We start from the raw sequence: 20,110 nt of genomic DNA on the forward strand, positions 1-20,110 counted from the left end.
GACGACTGGCCTTAAAATCCAAACCTCTCTTAAAACTCCTGGTTAAATGTGACAGGATGGGTGCCCGGGTCTATTCCGTTGTCTACCAACACGGGGATCGCCGGTTCGAATCCCCGTGTGGCCTCCGGTTTGGTTGGATGTCCCTACAGACGCAACTGGCCGTGTCTGCAGGTGGGAAGCCGGATGTGGGTATGTGTCCTGGTCGCTGCACTAGCGCCTCCTCTGGTCAGTTGGGGCACCGGTACTGGGGGGGTCTGGTGAAACTCCTCACTGTCAGGTGAAAAGAAGCGGCTGGCGACTCCACATGTACTGGAGGAGGCACGTGGTAGTCTGCAGCCTTCTCCCCGGATCAGCGTAGGGGGCGGAACAGCGACCGGGACGGCTCAGAAAATAGGGTAATTAGCCAAGTACAATGGGGGGAGAAACCCCAAAAAAGTTATTGCAATGCAGCGAGGGAGCAGAAAAAAAACCAAAAACTCAGTGGCAGGGTCATTTTCAACATTGCTTTAATATATACAAGTCAGAACACAAAAAGTAGCCACACAATGCCAAACTATTCAAATGTGTACAGAAGAATACAAAGACAGAACAATTAAGTTTAAAAACGGGTTCCTCAAAGTTAACCACTACTTCACTATTTAAAAAAAAAAAAAAAGGTAAATGCAACTAGAGAAGTTTTGCTCAAAAATGGCCACAACCTTGTCAGGAAGCTCAATTTACTGAAGGCGGAGGGAGGAGGGCCAGTCGGGTTCACTTGCTCAGAGACAACGACAACAGATGCCGTGTATCGTATGGAGCAAGACGAGCGATGTTCTCCGTACTAAATTGGATTTGGGATCCCGTGCCACCGACATTCCGCTGGAACAATCGCTTCCTAGAACGAGAGACGAGAAACCACACCGACCAACCCTGCAGATGCACTCTTGGCCGTTTCACCACCACGAGGTGTTGGGTCTCTTCAGTTTGAAGAAAGAAACAAAAAAGAAGAAGAAGAAGGAAAAACCAGTTGCAAAGACTGCACGTTAGCTTATAGAGGTTCTGACGTGGGAAACCGACTTCTTCGCCCTCCGTTTGGGGAAAAGACATACTCGCGTGTTACCGCGTCAAGATTTCGCACCACACAAACCCGTCCCTGAAAAAGTTACTGGATAGCAAAGCGATTTGGCGAACGCCTCCCTTTCTTCTATGGCTTTAAAGGCAGTTTTGTAAAAAAAAAAAACTACTCGCGGTGACCTGCAGAAAGTTGGATTACTAACAGCTGGAAGCACAGCGGAAAGAAAACCCCAGAAGGTCCGTTTGTCATCCGACTCGAATGAGAAAAAAAAAAAACCACGATGGAATTTTATCTCTTGAGGACCGAGGAGGTCAAAGGGCACGAAGAAGCCACCGCTCTGTAAACTGAGACTGAGAACTGCCATCGACGTGGCCGGAGGAGGAGAAGACACTTGTGGGTTTGCACTTCTTGTTCGCGACAGAGAAGGCGCTCTACACCTGACCGGACTGCCTGGTTTGTCAGAAGCTTAAAAAAGTAAGTAAAACCCTGCAACAGACACCCACCCCCCCCCAGCTTCAGAGGGTAGGGAACTACTTGTGTCCGCTCGACCCTCAGAAGGTCAGAGTTCAGATGCACGGCTGCGGGTCACGGGGGGGGGGTCCTGGGTAAACTGGGGAGAACGTCTTTCTACAGCACGTCAAACCAGAGTGAACAACAGGCTGGGTGTGGAGGGGATTTTGGTCGGGGCGAGCGAAGCGCTCAGCAAGTCCGAAACACGGAGCACGGTGTCAGGCCCGGGTGGGCAGGCCCCGCCATTTTGTCTCTTTACGACAAGAGATCTCGTGTGTGCGTCTGCGTAGTAACGAAACGAGTCAAGAAAATAAAAGTGGGGCGGCTACTCACACGGGTCGGTGGACCGCTACACGGAGGACCGTTTCAAACGCCGACGTCCGCCGACAAGCTGACCTTATGACACAGGACACGCGGCGACACACACGGCACGAGGACGACGACGACGACGACGACCGCCGGGGATGAACGTCGACCGAGCATAACGCACGACGTTGCCGTCGCCGATGTTGAGAAGTTCTACAAAAGATACAGTGGACATGGTTGCCGTTGTTATTAACGTCACATTCAAGGCTCAGCAGTTTTCGGTTGTTTTTTTTTTTTACCGATTCTCACCGAAAAATATTCTTAAACTGACTTTCGCCCGGGTTTTATGTTTCCACGGGTCCCAAAGTTGTTCCTGTTCGTGCGAGGTTATGTAACAGTGCCCTCTTGTGGCGAAATTCGACATGCCGGATGGCTTTGAAAAATAAAAAAACCGAAAACGCCGAGCCTCGTTTATACACTGCTCAAAAAAATAAAGGGAACACATAAGCAATGCGATGTAGCTCCAAGTCAATCACACTTTCGAGATATCAACCTGTCCAGTTAGGGAGCAACACTGATTTGTGAATCAATTTCACCTGTTGGTAAATTGTCTAATTTCCACCAGGTGGAAATTAGACAATTTGCAAGACAACCCCTATAAAAGGAATGGATTTGCAGGTGGTGGCCACAGACCATTTGCCTGTCCTCATCTTTTCTGGCCGATCTTTGGTTAGTTTTTCATTGTGCTAGTGCCCTCACCACTAGAGGGGGCATGAGGCGGTATCTGCAACCTACAGAAGTTGCTCAGGTAGTGCAGCTCATCCAGGATGGCACATCAATGCGTGCTGTGGCAAGAAGATTTGATGTGTCTCCCAGCACAGTGTCCAGAGCATGGAGGAGGTACCAGGAGACAGGCCAATACACCAGGAGATGTGGAGGGGGCCGCAGGAGGACAACAACCCCGCAGCAGGACCGCTATCTGGTCCTTTGTGCAAGGAGGAACAGGAGGAGCACTGCCGGAGCCCTACAAAACGACCTTCAACAGGCCACTAATGTGCAGGTTTCTGCTCAAACAGTGAGAAACAGAACGCATGAGGATGGTATGAGGGCCCGACGTCCACAATTGGGGCCTGTGCTCACAGCCCAACACCGTGCAGCCCGATTGACCTTTGCCAGAGAACATCTTGGTTGGCAGATTGGCCATTGGCGCCCTGTGCTCTTCACAGATGAGAGCAGGTTCACACTGAACACATGTGACAGACGTGAGAGAGTCTGGAGACGCTGTGGAGAACGTTCTGCTGCCTGCAACATCCTCCAGCATGACCGGTTTGGCGGTGGGTCAGTGATGGTCTGGGGAGGCATATCCTTGGAGGGCCGCACAGACCTCTACGTGCTAGCCAGAGGTACCATGACTGCCATTAGGTACCGGGATGAGATCCTCAGACCCATTGTCAGACCATATGCTGGTGCAGTGGGCCCTGGGTTCCTGCTCATGCAGGACAATGCTCGTCCTCATGTGGCCAGAGTGTGTCAGCAGTTCCTGTATGTCGAGGGCATTGATGCTATGGACCGGCCTGCACGTTCCCCAGACCTGAATCCAGTCGAGCACCTCTGGGACATCGTGTCTCGTACCATCCGCCAACGCGATGTCGCACCACAGACTGTCCAGGAGTTGACCGATGCCCTGATCCAGGTCTGGGAGGAGATCCCTCAGGAGACCATCCGTCGTCTCATCAGGAGCATGCCCAGACGTTGTAGGGAGTGCATACAGGCACGTGGAGGCCACACACACTACTGAGCCTCATTGTGAATCGTCTTGAAGAATTTCCACAGAAGTTGGATCAGCCTATGTTCTCATTTTCCACTTTGATTTTGAGTATGATTCTGAATCCAGACCTTAATGGGCTAATGATTTTGATTTCCATTGATCATTCTTAGGTTATTTTGCTCTAAACACATTCCTCTGTCTAATAAATAAAGATTTTCAGCTGAAATATTTCATTCATCGAGGTCTATATTGTGTTTTTAGGTGTTCCCTTTATGTTTTTGAGCAGTATATTTACCGTTATTCCCCTGAAGTAAGCTTACAAAAGCCCGGCGATTAACTTCCACCTGTCAGGTCATACGAAACCAGGAAAGAAAGCTTCAGAGGACTCTGAAATGAACCGAAATGGTAACGGAAGCAACCTTATTGCAAACTTAAGTTTTTGGCCCCCCTTTTTTCCCCCCAATTGTACTTGACCAATTACCCCAACTCTTCCGAGCCGTCCCGGTCTCTGCTCCGCCCCCTCTGCTGATCCGGGGAGGGCTGCAGACTACCACATGCCTCCTCCCATACATGTGGAGTCACCAGCCGCTTCTTTTCACCTGACAGTGAGGAGTTTCGCCAGGGGGGACGTAGCGCGTGGGAGGATCACGCTATTCCCTCTAGCGCCCCGACCGACCAGAGGAGGCGCTAGTGCAGCGACCAGGACACATACCCAAATCCGGCTTCCCACTCGCAGACACGGCCAATCGTGTCTGTAGGGACGCCCGACCAAGCCGGAGGTAACACGGGGATTCGAACCGTTGATCCCCGTGTTGGCAGGCAACGGAATAGACCGCTACGCCACCCGGACGCCCCTTTTGTTTTGTTTTTATATACACGACCATGCTAAGTGGGACTGGTATTCCAGCATGTTGAGGTCTTTATCTCGAGTATCGCCAAAGAAATCTCAAAAATCCCCCCAATGCCACACATTCCCTTCATCATGTCACTGGGCAGATGGTGTACAAACAGGAGTAAAATATGAAATATGTATTCACACCTTCATACCATTCATAGGATGGATGGTCAACTACATGACTTGAAAACCAGTGAAATAAAAAAAAGTTCAGATATCACGTCTTGAAAACTAAACGCTATCGCATCTACAGCTACATCCACATTCATGCCCGCACGCACGCAAACCCTCTCCTCTTCGTCCTCTTCTTCCTCTGACCGCTCCGTTCGGTTTCACTCGCCAACCCAACTATTTTGATTTATTGATTCATTTTCACCACTGACGTCTAAAAATGAATGAATAAGTCAGTTATAGTCTAAGGTTCCTCCAGCAGCGCACTTGAAAGAGAAGAGAAAAAAAAAAAACAGGAACATCAATCAAAGGAGGAGGGGGAGGAGAGGGGGACACATGACGGACAGAATTTGTTATTTACAGGTTTGTAATTTTCACATTTGGTATCAAACTCTGATGTGGGTGGACGAATTAAGCGTGAATGTGTCAAATGTAAATTAAGTTTAAGCTCGTCATAAAAAGATATTCATCACATTGGGTCACCGGGGGTGATTGTCCGACTCATGATGAATAAATTTAGTCGTTAACCTAACATGATGTCACTTCTCCTTTCCCCCTCTCTTTCTTCCCTGTGTCAAATTCTGTCCATACCAACGCCAGCTGAGCGACATCTTCTCAGTGGTATATTGGACAAGTTGTCTTAAGAGGCACTGCTAAACATATTCAGGACTGAATGATTTGGGGACTAAAAATAAGCGGCTGGCGGCTCGGCTGTGTGCGACCACAGCCGCCGGTCGCTGCAGCTTTGTATGTGATATGTTTATGTGAAAATAGGAAATTCTCTCTTTGTCCCTTACAGTGGTCCGAACTTGTCTTCATAGCGGGACACAACGTTCTTGTAGCGGCCGCACTCCTTCCGGAGATCGGCCACCTCCGTCCGCAGGGCCGTGTTCTCGCGCTCGAGGAACGCCGCCCGCACGGTGATCTGGTTCTCCTTTAACCGCCGAGCGTCACGGGAACGCTTGGCCGCCACATTGTTCTTCTTCCTCCGCTGCCAGTACTTCTCATCCTGGAGAGGTTAAGAGGGAGAAAAGAGAAGATGGAGACGACAAGAGGAGATTGGGATCAAGATAACACTTGTTTGTCTGCTCCAAGATCTAATCAGGAGGGAGGGTGTGAGTCATTGTCATCGACCTTATCTCCTGTTTTTCCACTGTGTGACTGTAAAGCCTTCTGAAACTGAAACTGTGATTTAGGGCTGTTGAAATAAACTAATCTGATGGGAATACACCATTCACTTACACATAGTACACCATTCACTTACACATAATACATCATTCACCTACACTTACACATAGTACACCATTCACTTACACTTACACATAGTACACCGTTCACTTACACATAATACATCATTCACTTACACTTACACATAGCACACCATTCACTTACACTTACACATAGCACACCATTCACTTACACTTACACATAGCACACCATTCACTTACACATAGTACACCATTCACTTACACTTACACATAGTACACCATTCACTTACACATAATACATCATTCACTTACACATAGTACACCATTCACTTACACATAATACATCATTCACTTACACTTACACACAGTACACCATTCACTTACACATAGTACACCACTCACTTACACATACTACACCATTCACTTACACATAGTACACCATTCACTTACAAATAGTACACCATTCACTTACACTTACACATAGTACACCGTTCACTTACACATAATACATCATTCACTTACACATAGTACACCATTCACTTACACATAGTACACCATTCACTTACACATAGTACACCGTTCACCATTCACTTACACATAGTACACCATTCACTTCCACATAGTACATCGTTCACTTCCACATAGTACACCATTCACTTCCACATAGTACACCGTTCACTTACACATAGTACACCGTTCACTCACACTAAGTACAACATTCAGTTTTCCATGCTAAACCATTTAGTTTCTTTAGGTGGTGCTGAGCCACCAAAAAGACTTTAATGTGCCTAAATACCACACCATTTTAATTTGAGATGAGGTGACTGAAGAGTACCAGAGTCATCAGATTCAACTTTACGTCTATAAACCTTGAACATGGCATAATAAAGTCAGCAACTCTTATCTGTAAATATCTTGTTTGTTTGTTTTTTTTAAAAAATTCTTTACCCATAACTGTTCTCAATTGTCTCAACAACTGTGAGAAGGGAGAGTGGTCTAGCCCTCATTAATATTCATGAGCTGACCTTTGACAAGTATAAGGGTTGGTGGTAAGGGTGGCTGGGGTTTCATATTTTGATTTGATCTGATTGGCTGTATGTAAATGAGTGTTTTTTTTAATACTTTTACATTTGTTTTCAGTAGAAAGAGACAGTATAAAATACATGACAATAAGTGTTGTTAGAAAATATGAGTGTTTCAGTTCTGGTCTGAGGTCTACTGTAGTTTTAATTCTTACTTTCTACCACCGCCCACATCTATTGAAACTGGCACAGGGAACTTTTGGCACAAGCCGACTTTTATTATTGTCAAGCCTTGCTGTAAAATGCAGTAATTGTGGTGAAAAAGAGCTGAAGCATTGCTGAAGGTGTGTGAGTGAGCATATCCCCTCGTCTCATCCATCTTACCTTCTGGTCATCGGGCACAAACACCTTCTTGGCCTTCTTGATCATAGGCTGAGGTTTCAGCTCCTCATCGGTGAACTTGTGCTTGCGTGGGTTGAACAGTTCTCCTCCAGGAACGCTGGACAGGACCAGGTCGGTGGGGTCCGGCTCGAAGTTCACATCCACCTCAATTTCCTCTGGGTTGATGGGATCTGGGGTCACCCGGTCCTTTTCTGTGGTCACCTCTGGTGGAAACCAGAAACCAGGGTTTCAAAGACTGGACAGCCAGCGGTCAAATTACACTTCATGTCCCTCGTGACATGTGAGCCCATGCTGTAACAGTACCACTGCCGAATTTATCGTGAAGTCCCCCCCCCCTCCTAAAATGCCCCCTTTGCCCCCAATTTTGTTAAACCGGATTTGTGTTTTGAACAAGATGATAAATGAAGTTCACTTGAATCAATTTAAATGAAAAAGACATTTAAAAAGGAAGTTGTTAGTATACCATTTAATGTATCAACACCACCACATTCTTTTAAAACGGCATGTCACAGCTCGTATACCAGCCAGTCCCCTTATAAACAGCTCAATGTGCAGTGCATGCTACTGACACTGCCAGGGTGTGTGTGTGTTGGGGGGGTGTCTTGCATGTTGTTTGTACTGATAAAAGGAATTAGAAATCTAATAAACTGGGGCATCTGGGTAGTGTAGCGGTCTATTCCGTTGCCTATTAACACAGGGGTTGCCGGTTCGAATCCCCGTGTTACCTCCGACTTGGTCAGGCGTCCCTACAGACACAACTGGCCGTGTCTGTGGGTGGGAAGCCGGATGTGGGTATATGTCCCGGTCGCTGCACTAGCGCCCCCTCCTGGTCAGTCGGGGTGCCTGTTCGGGGGGGGAAATAGCGTGATCCTCCCACGCGCTACATCCCCCTGGCGAAACTCCTCATTGTCAGGTGAAAAGAAGCGGCTGGTGACTCCACATGTATCGGAGGAGGCATGTGGTAGTCTGCAGCCTGTCTGTAGGCTTGGTTGAGGAATGGGGCATTTTTGAAATGTGGTTCTTTGAAAAAACCTGTTTGTGTGTGTGGCTCCTGAGTCGGCCATGTCAGAATACTGGTGGTGTGTTTTACACATCATGTCGTCACCGGTATGCAGCAGCCTTTCACATTGTGAACTGACAAAGAGAGGGAGAGTTATTCACACCTGGATAGCAACCATGAATGCCCCATTGTCAGTCAGGACAAAAAGGCGGGGGAGTTTCTTTTGTGGAGAAAAATACGAAACTGGGCTTAAATTCTGAAGTAATGTTGAGTGTTAAAAAGAAAAAGCTCGGCTTTTAAAGTCTAATTAATTCTTAGAATACTTGAGAGGCTTCAGAGGTTTGTCAGTGTTCCAATACAGACGATGAACTTTTCAAAAACGATCAGAAAACGCTCGTGTAGGTGGAAAACCTTTTGACCTGTATTTGACATGAAAACTTCAAATTTCTCCAGATTAATACGTAGTCTTAAAAAAAAGAAAGAAAGTCAGATCTAAAAAAGGAGGCCCAATAATTTCTCTCCCCCTCTCTCTCATCATCGCTCACTCACCTGTGTCAACATCAGAAGTGATGTCGGACTGGTCCACGGTGAGCGTGACCACTTCCTCCTCGCACTGGTCCAGCTCCAGGATGGGCATCAGGGTCACTGGGACAGTGGGGACCACAGCGGCCTTGGCAGCTTTCTTCTGTGTGCCGGGAGACTCTTTCGCCTTCTTCCCCATCTCCTCCATCATGTCCTCTCCCTGGCTGCTGTCGGAGTCCTTGTCCATGGAGGTGGGGATGCCGTTCTCCATGAGGAACTCCTCCAGGTCCATGTACTCCAGGTGGAAGTTCTCACCGTCATAGGGAATGGTCTTCTCCCAGATCGCTGGGGTCAGGGCGGCTGACGGCCCCATCCCACTTCCTCCCCCTCCGCCGAGGTCCACATCATCACTCAGAAACAGCTTTTCCTTGTCTGTCTCTGAGATATGGAAGGAGAGAGAGAAGAAGATGGGATGTGAGGATATGGATGACTGTTTGGTACTTGCAGAAATATCTATGTGTGTGTGTGTGGTGGTTAAGGGAGGGGGGCGTTACTGAGGTACCTGAGTAATGTATGAGTCAGAAAACAGTTTTTACTGCAGGAGGTAAAAGGAAAAAAAATTCCACAGGCAAACCTTCAATTAAAGTTTGCGAGTAAGTATGTAAGTAAGTAAGCGTTTATTTACATAGCACCTTTTAAAACCAAGTTACAAAGTGCTGCACAAGCTACAGGTAAAGAAAAATAAACAACATACAGTATAGATTACAGCCCCTTTACAGGGAAGGCAAGTTGGTAGAGACAGGTTTTGAGAAGTTTTTTAAAGCTGTTTACGGGCTCAGCTGATCTAACGGAGGGGCGGGGGACTGTTCCAGAGGGACACAAAAAGCACAATCACCCTTGGATTTGCGGAGGGAGTGGGGTATAGATAAAAGACTGGTTGGAAGACTGAGCAGCCTAGAGATGGAATAAGGATGCACAGGAGGAAGAGGACCACGTAAGGACTTGAATGTGATAAGCAGCACCTTGAAACCTATTTTATACTTTACGGGGACCCAATGAAGAGATGCGAGGATTGGTGTGATGTGGGATCTAAGATTGGTATTGGTTAGCAGCCTGGCTGGAGTGTTTGGCAGGGGACAGGGCTGCTTGGCTGAGACAGGAGAAAAGAGCAATGGAGTAGTCCAGCATGAAAAAATGAGGGTATGGATTACTAATCCTAGATCTCTGGTTGATAGCATTGATTTGAATTTTGTGACGTTCCAGAGTCGGAAAAAGCAGGTTTGCACAAGCTTGTTTACGTATGTGTGGGTCAAAGTTCAGATTTTGGTGAATGATTACACCCAGATATTTTGAGGAGGGTTTAACATTGCTAGCCAGAGGGCGGATAGAGGGTTTCACTTCAGATACAAACTTATTAGGCCCAATAAGGAGAACCTCTGTTTTGTCTGAATTGAGCTGAAGGAAACTGAGGGACATTCATTCCTTACTAGCAGCCAGGCAGTCATGATTCATGAAGGGTACCAATATTACCCATATCATTTGACTTAACTGAAAAATACAACTGCATGTCATCAGCGTAGCAGTGGTGAGAGATACAAAAGAACTGGCTAAACAAGATTGCCTAGAAGTAACACGTAAAGTGAGAAAAGGATGGGACCAAGGATCGAACGCTCTGGACCTCCACAGAGTATAGGAGCTTGAGGACACAAAGTTGTCTATTACAACCTGAAACTTCCTGTTAAACCAACCCACTTATTTAAACGATCAACCAAGACGGAGTGATCAATAGTATAAAAAGCAGCAGTTAAGTCAAGCAGGACCAGGATAGAATATTCGCCATTGTCCGCTCAAGTGAAGAAGTCATTTTTCACTCTTAGTAACGCCATTTCTGTACTATGTTGGTGAAGAAAGCTGGATTGGAATTTACTGAAAATATTATGTCGTTCAATGACCTCAGGGAGCTGCTGTGCGATGATTTTTTTTCCAAGAATTTTGGAGACGAATGGTAGTTTTGAAATAGGTCTGTAGTTATTTGGTTAGGTTGGATCAAGGGCAGTTTTTTTTTAAATAGGTTGGCTACTCGCCATCTTAAACCCACCAGGAACACAGCCAGAGGTGAGAGAAAGATTAATAATGGTGCGACTGTGCAGAGACAGGGGAGAAATCACACAAGAGAGTAGGATAGTAGACTGAAGAATCAGAGGACATTATTAGCATTGTTGAAATTAGATCAAATGTTATTGGTTTTGTCAAAAAAAAAAAGTCAGTCTACTGGGGAGGAGGCAGATACAGCAGGATGAGGAGGGTTTACAAGCCGGTCGCTGGTTTTAAACAGGAACCTCAGACTGTTTGCTGTCACTAATTAGGCCTGCACAGTAGGCCCCTCTCATCTCTTTGATGTTATGGTTGAGCATGGACAGCAGTTCTTCCAGACGGAGGAGAGGGGCCCCAGCTAGACTCCACTCTTTCAACTTCCCTTTTCAAATGACAAATGTTGCCATTAATTCAGGGGCAAGAGTTCGCTAAAGAAAACGACCTGGTAGTGTAGGGAGCTGTGGTATCTAGCGCAGAAGCACACTGATCATTGAACCAGGTTACAAAATCATTAACATTGGAGGAGTCAAGTGGAGGGGTAATAGAATAAGAGAAACAGGATGTCCCACTAACATCACATACAGGCTGGGAAAGCACATTTTACCACCTTTAAACCCTAAAAAAAGGGGGGAAACGAAGGAAAAGGAGCTCCAACGCACCCCTTGGTTAATCATGTGATCCACACTAAACTCATGCCTCAATCTGAGAATTCATCATATAACCTAGTTTCAATTTGGTCTGCAAAAAGGCAGGCTATACAGTGACTTCAGAAAGTATTCAGATCCATTCACTTTTTCCACACTTTGTGTTGTAGATTTAACCTTAAATGGATAAAATTGCCATTTTTGCCCATCAATCTACACTCAATAATCCATAATGACAAAGTGAAACAATGTTTTTAGACATTTTTCATATTTATTAAAAATCAAAAACTGAAATCTCATTTATATAAGTATTCAGACCCTTTGCTGTGGCACTCCAAATTGTGGTCAGGTGGATCCTGTTTGCTTTAATTATCCTTGAGATGTAACTAGAACTTGACTGTAGTCCACCTGTAGCAAATTGAATAGACTGGACATAGTTTAGAAAGGAACACACCTGTGTATATAAGGTCCCACGATTCATACTGCACATCAGGCCAAAAACCAAGCCATGAAGTCCAAGGAATTCTCTGCAGACCTCCGTGATGAAATAGTGGCGAGGCATAGATCGGGGCAAGGGTATAAAACCATTTCTAAAGCTTTGCGTGTTCCCAGGAGCACAGTGGTCTCAATAATTGTGAAATGGAATACGTTTAGAACCACCAGGACTCTTCCTATAATTGGCTGTCTGGCCAAACTGAGTAACCCAGCAAGAAAGACCTTCGTCAGGGAGGTAACCAAGAACTCAACGGTCACTCTAAGAGAGCTTTGGAAGTCCTCTGCAGAGATGAGAGAACCTGCTGGAAGGCCGACCATCTCAGCAGCTCTCCATCAATTAGGTCTTTATGGTAGAATGGCTAGACAGAAGCCACCAGAGATAAAGGCCTCTTACAGCCCATCTGAAATTTGCCGACCGGCATTTAAAAGGACTCAAGAGCATGAGGAAGAAGATTCTCTGGTCTGATGAGACAATAACTGAACCCTTAGGGCAGGACTCCAAGCTCTACGTCTGGCAAATACCAGGCACTGCTCATCACCTGGCTAGTACCATCTCTACAGTGAAGCATGGCGTTGGCAGTGTCATGTTAGGGGGGTGTTTCTCAGCGGCTGCGACAGGGAGACTGGTCACAATTGAGAGAAGGACGAATGCAGCCAAATACAGAGGTCCTTGGAGAAAACCTGCTCCAGAGTGCAGGCAACATCAGACTGGGGTGACGGTTCACCTTTCAGCACGACAATGACCCGAAGCATACAGCCAAGAGAACGACGGAGTGCAGTGATGGCTGGTGGTGATATGGGTGGGTGGGCTTAACAAATGCATTATACTCAACAATTCACCCTGCAGCAACAGCAGCATCACATCCAAGATACCGAGCTACAGCAACGACACTATATACCTTGTTATAGCAAGTGCTCTACAACAACACTATAGAGAAGCCAAGAATGGCCTGATGCCAAAAAACTCTCTCACACACACATATACACGTTTCCTAATTTTGTTGGATAAATGTTTCATTCATTCATTATCCAAACCGCTTATCCTTACTCAGGGTCGCGGATAAATGACTCAAATCCACAAATTCCTTGTTGGGTCCAAGCTGTGTCTCCCTCAAAAGGCAAGCATGGGAAACAGAACAGTTAGCCAGTTCTTTCGTTGAAACCAAGTAACACAAACTTACGATTTTGTTGTTTTGTCCTAGCTGAACTTCGTTTGGACGGCGTGTCCCCAGTCTCTTCACTTCCAATTTTTTTTCTCAAAAGACATCAAAGAAGATTGATGATAAAGTAAATAATCCACTTCGTGCATGCTAACGCCTGCGCTCACCTTCCCTCCCCGCTCTTGCACAAGTAGCACCGCACTGTGCTGTTACTCTGTACGTCCACTGTCATTGGTCAAAAGTCAGCGGCCTCCTGTGTTTCCTCCGGCTTGGCGTCCCTACAGACACAATTGGCTGTGTCTGCGGGTGGGAAGCCGGATGTGGGTTTGTGTCCTGGTCGCTGCACTAGTGCTTCCTCTGGTCGACCTGGGTGTCTGTTCAGGGAGAAGGAGAAGTGGTGGGGGAAATAGTGTGATCCTCCCACGCACTATGTCCCCCTGGTGAAACTCCTCACTATCAGGTGAAAAGAAGCGGCTGGCGACTCCACATGTATGGGAGGAGGCATGTGGTAGTCTGCAGCCCTCCCCCCCCGGATCGGCAGAGGGGGTGGAGCAGCGACCGGGACAGCTCGGAAGAGTGGGGTAATTGGCCAATTACAATTGGGGAGAAAAAAAGGGGGGGGGGTCCAAATTTTTTTTAAAAGTCAGCGGCCTGAGGGCTGAATGAATTTAGCCCAAATGATCAGCAAATCCAGGGGGCATGTCACGACATCTGTCAGTCACTTACTACTAAGACGAGTGGAAACTGATGCTACTGTGTTTGGGCTGTAAAAAATGAAGTCCATTTAGATATATCCTGTTTTTCTTGTGACTATTTGGTGCTGTTGCTGCTCTAGGTTCCACCAAAATTTAAAAATATATATGTTCTATGTTTTTTTTTAAGAATACTTTTATCATCTTTATTATAAAAGATAGGGAGGGCTTAGCCCTGTTAGCCCATTTATACCAGCCATCGCTGCTGGGTTGACTTTGGGGCAAGTCTCTGATGGTCCTTGAGTGGCCCAGCCAAAGCCCAGACTTAAACCCCATAGAACATCTGTGGAGAGACCTGAAGATGGCAGTTCACAGACGCTTCCCATCAAATCTGATGGCGTTCGAGAGGCTCTGCCAGAAAGAATGGGATAAACTGCCCAAATCCAGGTGTGCAAAGCTTGTAGAGACTCACCCAAGAAGACCCGAAGCTGTAATTGCTGCCAAACAGGCTTCTACAAAATACTGAATTAAGAGTCTGAATACTTATACAAACGAGAGATAGCATTTTTAATTTTTCAATAAATTTGCAAAAATGTCTAAAAACATGTTTTCACTTTGTCATCGTGGGTTATTGAGTGTGGCTTGATGGGCAAAAAAAAAAGAAGGCAATTTTACCCATCAAGATTAAATCTACAGCACAATGAAGTGTGCAAAAGGTGAAGGGGTCTGAATACTTTCTGAAGCCACTGTACGTTTAAGATAACATGAGTTAACTGTGTTAAGTAAGCCAGCGCTGCGTCTACCACGAGAGCCCAAGTCGAGTGAAAAGAGAAAAAAAAAATCTGCAAAAAAATAAAAAATGTCCCGTCTCTGAAGATTGGGCTCCTCAAAACCATCCACATTCAACCCTGTAAGACCTTTAAGGTGTTTCAAAGATTACATTTTTGATGGAAAAGCTGTAGTGGTGCATTTGCTATAGTAATAATAGTAGTACTAACAACATATATTAAGTAGTTATAGTAATAATAATAGTACTAACAACATATGTTAAGTAGTAATAGACCATGTGCTGCATAGTTATTATAGCAGTACTACATGAGGCAGTAATGCGTTTACAACATAGTAATACCATAGTACTGTAGCGAATTCGGGGGGCAACCACAGGAACTGCCGCGGCCGGGACGCGAACCTGTATCGCCCGCACCGCGGGAGACATCGCTAACCGCTAGACTAAAGGGTCAGACCCGCCGGCCAGTGTGTCTACTAATCCATGCACGTTACAGTACTATATGCCGTATTAGTACTCTTGCTACATGGTAATCATCACTTTGGGCACATTTGGAGTGTCTTAGATCAGTGGTTCTCAACCTTTTTGGGGTCCTGGACCCCCTGCGTTGTTTTGATCTACCCTGAGGACCCCTCCACCTGATCTTGGGGGAGGGGGGTTGCAATTTGATAGAAATAGTAGAAACTGCATTTTAAATTGTATTATAGCATTTATTCACTCTTTGGGGCAAAAATAAGAGCTTTCAGTTGTAACTTAGATATAGTTTGTAATGAATGAAAGGTCACGTGTTTAACTTGACCTACTCACGGGTGTACGTGCATTGCGTGTGACGTATACAGGAAGTGGGAAGGGCATGTTATGAAGGTTGTATGTCGGATGAACGCTAGTAAAAGCTACGCAGTTAAGAACCTACGAAGTCGGCTCGTTCTTGAATTATTCTTATGTCAGTAAGACAAGGCGTCTACGGACATTACATGGTGTCAGAATAGTCTGTGTATCGGAACACGAGCGGTCATGCCGAAGTTTAATCCGCCGAGTGAATTCAAGTTTGACTGCCCCGTTGAATGGCCGGAGTGGAAACAACGGTTTTCGCGCTTCAGGCTCGCGACAAAGCTGGATAAAGACGACGGGGAGATTCAAGTGAGTTCGCTGATTTATGCAATGGGAGGCGAGGCTGAAAAGATATTCAGCTCGTTTGACTTCGCGGCGGAGGGTGATAAAGTGGACTATGATATCGTACTGAAAAGGTTCGACGACTACTTTATTCCCCGCCGTAACATCATACATGAGAGGGCGTGCTTCTATCAACGTAGCCAGCGGCCAGGAGAAACAGCGGAGATGTACATCCGGGCATTGTATGAGCTGTCTGAACACTGTGAGTTTGGGGACAAGAGGGATGAACATATCAGAGACCGTCTGGTAGTGGGCACAAAAGATAAGGTGCTCTCCCGTCAGTTCCAGCTCACAGCGGACCTTACTCTGGTGAAAGCCATTGAACAAGTGCGCCAAGCGGAGGCAATAACAAATAAGCTCAAGCCTCCAAGCTAACCAACCAGAGGCCCAGCTGGCTAACGTCGATGTTGTCCGACGGCGGGACGGACGCCAAAACAAAAAGGGCGGACAGCGTCATGGTGGCAGCAGACCTGCAACCAACAAAGTAGATGAATGCGGGAGGTGCGGCAAGACGCAGCACACCGATGAGCGGAAGTGTCCTGCAACGAACAGTAAGTGCAACAAGTGTCATAAAAAGGGACATTGGGAGCGTGTATGTCACTCTAAAGCGGTGAGAGAAGTCACTGAAGAGGTTAAACAGCTGTACTTTCTGGGAGAAGTTGGCAAGGAGAGCAGTCAGGAAGATTGGACTGTTAGTTTAACAATAAGTGATGTACCAATAACCTTTAAAATTGACACGGGGGCTGACGCTACTGTTATCAACCAAGGGACATTTAAAAAGCTGAAGCCAAACATAAAACTGGGACCTCCTGACACATGCTTCATAAGCCCAGGTGGAAACATCAGCTGCATAGGACAGTTTCAAGCCACAACCAACTACAAGGAGAAACAATACTCCTTTCCAGTGTATGTGATCAAGGGGAGAGGCAGCTGTCTGCTGAGTCGTCCAGAGGCAGTGGAGATGGGTCTAGTGAAGCGGATGAATGAGGTCAGTGGAGTTCTCGGTTCAAGTGGACTGCTGAAAACAGACCCAGTGAAAATAGCTCTGGTGGAGGGTGCCCAGCCATACGCGGTGCATACAGCCAGACGGATACCGCTGCCACTTGTACCACTGGTTAAGAAAGAACTGCAGCGCATGGAAAATGAGGGCATTATTGAAAAAGTGACTCAGCCCACAGAATGGTGCGCCGCTATGGTGCCGGTGCTGAAACCGAACAAGAAAGAGGTTCGCTGCTGCGCTGACCTCAAGAGGCTGAATCGAGCGGTGAAACGTGAGAAATACGTGCTGCCCACTATGGAGGAAATAATGCCAAGGCTCGCAGGGTCAAAGTTCTTCACAACGTTGGATGCAGCAAGTGGGTTTTACCAGATCCCCTTGCATGAAGACAGCAGGGGGCTCACCACTTTCATCACCCCATTTGGGAGGTATGCGTTCTGCCGCCTTCCATTTGGTATAACGAGTGCTCCAGAGATTTTCCAGAGAAAGATGGCGGAAACTCTGACCGGGCTAGAGGGCACAGAGGTGTACATGGATGACATCCTTATACATGGAGAGACTGAGGAAATCCATGACTGGCGCCTAGCAGAGGCGCTGGGGGTCATTGAAGCAGCAGGTCTCAAACTGAACATAGCGAAATGCAAGTTCAAACAGAAACAAGTCCGCTTCCTTGGTCATATCATCAACGAGGCAGGCATCAGACCTGACCCGGACAAAGTGGCCGGAATAGAGAACTTTCCTCAGCCCCAGAACGTGACGGAACTCAAGAGGTTCCTCGGGATGGTGAACTATTTGGCAAAATACGTCCCAGAGCTGTCCACTGTAGGTCAGCCGCTTTATGGACTGCTTAAAGCAACGACAGAGTGGCTGTGGGGACCTGCACAGAACACAGCATTCCAAGACCTTAAAGCAGCACTCGCCACCGCCCCGGTACTCACCTTTTATGACGTCACTAAGGCTACGGTGGTGTCAGCAGATGCCAGCAACTACGGGCTGGGGGGCGTTCTGCTCCAGCAGCACGGGGAACACTGGAAGCCCGTGGCCTACTGCTCCCGACGGCTGAGTGACGCAGAGACAAGGTACGCACAGATCGAGAAAGAGTGCTTAGCCAGCGTCTGGGCATGTGAAAGGCTCGAGAAGTACTTGTTTGGGCTTGACAATTTCAGACTTGTCACCGATCATAAACCACTAGTGCCTCTCATGAACAGCAAAGACTTGGATAATGTGCCCATTAGGTGCCAGAGACTGTTAATGAGGCTGATGCGTTTCAATGCAGTGGCTGAATACGCACCAGGCAAAACTTTAGCTGTGGCTGATGCACTCTCCAGAGGCCCAGAGCAGCGCTACGGAGATGGTGCTTCTCATGATGATGTTGCAGCGCACATTGATGCCATCGTGTGCCAGGTGCCTGCCACACCTCAAAGGATGCAGGAGATAAAACAGAGCACGGATGGGGATCTGCAGCTCCAGACAGTGTTGGGCTTCATCAGACACGGCTGGCCTGAGTATGTCGATAAAGTGCCGGAGACAGTCAGAGACTTTTATCAGGTGAGAGGGGAGTTATCTGAGGTAGATGGTTTAGTCATCAGAGGCAGTCGTATCGTCATTCCCACAGAGATGAGGGAGGTGATCTTAGACAGAATACACGACGGGCACCAGGGGATAGTTAAGTGCAGAGAGAGAGCTAGCCAGTCAGTGTGGTGGCCCAAAATGACAGAGCACATTACAACAAAGATACAGCAATGTCAATTCTGCAGAGAACACAAGAACACACAGAGAAAAGAGCCTTTAATGTCAAGTGAGCTCCCATCCAGACGATGGCAGAAAGTTGGCATAGACCTGTGTGAGTACAAAAAGCAAAACTACTTGATAGTGTCTGACTATTATTCCAGGTTTTTGGAGATCCTAAATCTACCAACAACTACTAGCAGTCAGGTTGTAGCTAGGCTGAAGGCTACATTTGCACGTTTTGGTATCCCTGAAATTGTAGTTAGCGATAATGGGCCACAGCTAGTTTCAGAAGAGATGAGGAGGTTCAGTGAGGATTATGATTTCATCCATGTGACTTCAAGCCCACACTACCCCCAGAGTAATGGACAGGCAGAGAGGGCTGTTCAGATAGCCAAAAGCATATTAAGGCAGGAAGACCCTCTCCTCGCCCTGTTGACATACAGAGCTACACCCTCTTCTTCCACTGGAGCCAGTCCAGCGGAATTGCTCATGGGTAGGAGACTCAGAACCACCTTACCCACACTGCAGCATAACCTGAAACCGGCCTGGCCTAAAGAGGAACTGATCAAAACCGCTGACGCCGCAGCCAAATCGAGGCAGGCTTTCTACTACAACCGCAGGAACGGTGTGCGGACACTGCGCCCACTGAACTCGGGTGACGCAGTACTCACCAAACTTGATGGACAGAAAACATGGACAATGCCAGCAGTTGTTCACAGTCAGAGCTCCACTCCCAGATCCTACATAGTGGAGACAGCTCAAGGTGAACATTACAGAAGGAACAGGCGCCACCTGCTGGCCACACCTAAAACACTCACCTTTGTCAGCAGGGATCCTGACCACGTCACTCCAGGGGAGAGTGGAAACATGGATGAGTCCCGAGCAGCAGAAATGCCAACTTCCACACCATATGTTACTCGCTCTGGCAGGGTGAGCAAGCCAGCAATCCAGCTGGATTTGTGAGGCGTATGGACTTGTGTACTGTGGGAGATTTTTTATTTTTTTTGTGAAAAGGGGGGTGATATACAGGTTAAAATTGTTGGCAGTAAATGTTCAGAGAAATGTTTAGAAAATAATCTTAGAGGGGGAGATGTAATGAATGGAAGGTCACGTGTTTAACTTGACCTACTCACGGGTGTACGTGCAGTGCGTGTGACGTATACAGGAAGTGGGAAGGGCATGTTATGAAGGTTGTATGTCGGATGAACGCTAGTAAAAGCTACGCAGTTAAGAACCTACGAAGTCGGCTCGTTCTTGAATTATTCTTATGTCAGTAAGACAAGGCGTCTACGGACATTACATAGTTAACAAAACAGAATTCTTATGCAGTAACTTTCAGATATAATGTAACTAAACAGAATATGTATTCAGTAACTTTCAGATATATGTAACAACAGAATTCTTATGCAGTAACTTTCAGATATATGTAACGAAACAGAATTCTTATGCAGTAACTTTCAGATATATGTAACAAAACAG

The 20,110-nt window shown here is 46.7% G+C and overlaps 1 protein-coding gene across 2 annotated transcripts in view; it reads right to left on the reverse strand.

Annotated features, from left to right (window-relative positions):
* Positions 1-489: 489 nt before the first annotated feature.
* Positions 490-20,110, reverse strand: part of tefa (TEF transcription factor, PAR bZIP family member a) — a 33,020-nt gene continuing 13,399 nt past the window's right edge. For both annotated transcript variants that reach the window (XM_056297046.1, XM_056297045.1), the window contains exons 2-5: positions 8,886-9,296; positions 7,319-7,539; positions 5,502-5,713; positions 490-4,970 (exon numbers count right to left, since the gene is read on the reverse strand). In XM_056297046.1, coding sequence (XP_056153021.1) covers positions 4,949-4,970; positions 5,502-5,713; positions 7,319-7,539; positions 8,886-9,296 — 866 coding nt within the window. In that variant the 3' untranslated portion in view covers positions 490-4,948. The remainder of the gene's footprint in view (positions 4,971-5,501; positions 5,714-7,318; positions 7,540-8,885; positions 9,297-20,110) is intronic.

This window comes from Lampris incognitus, chromosome 17 (assembly GCF_029633865.1).
Source record: "Lampris incognitus isolate fLamInc1 chromosome 17, fLamInc1.hap2, whole genome shotgun sequence".
Classification (NCBI taxonomy): Eukaryota; Metazoa; Chordata; class Actinopteri; order Lampriformes; family Lampridae; genus Lampris; species Lampris incognitus.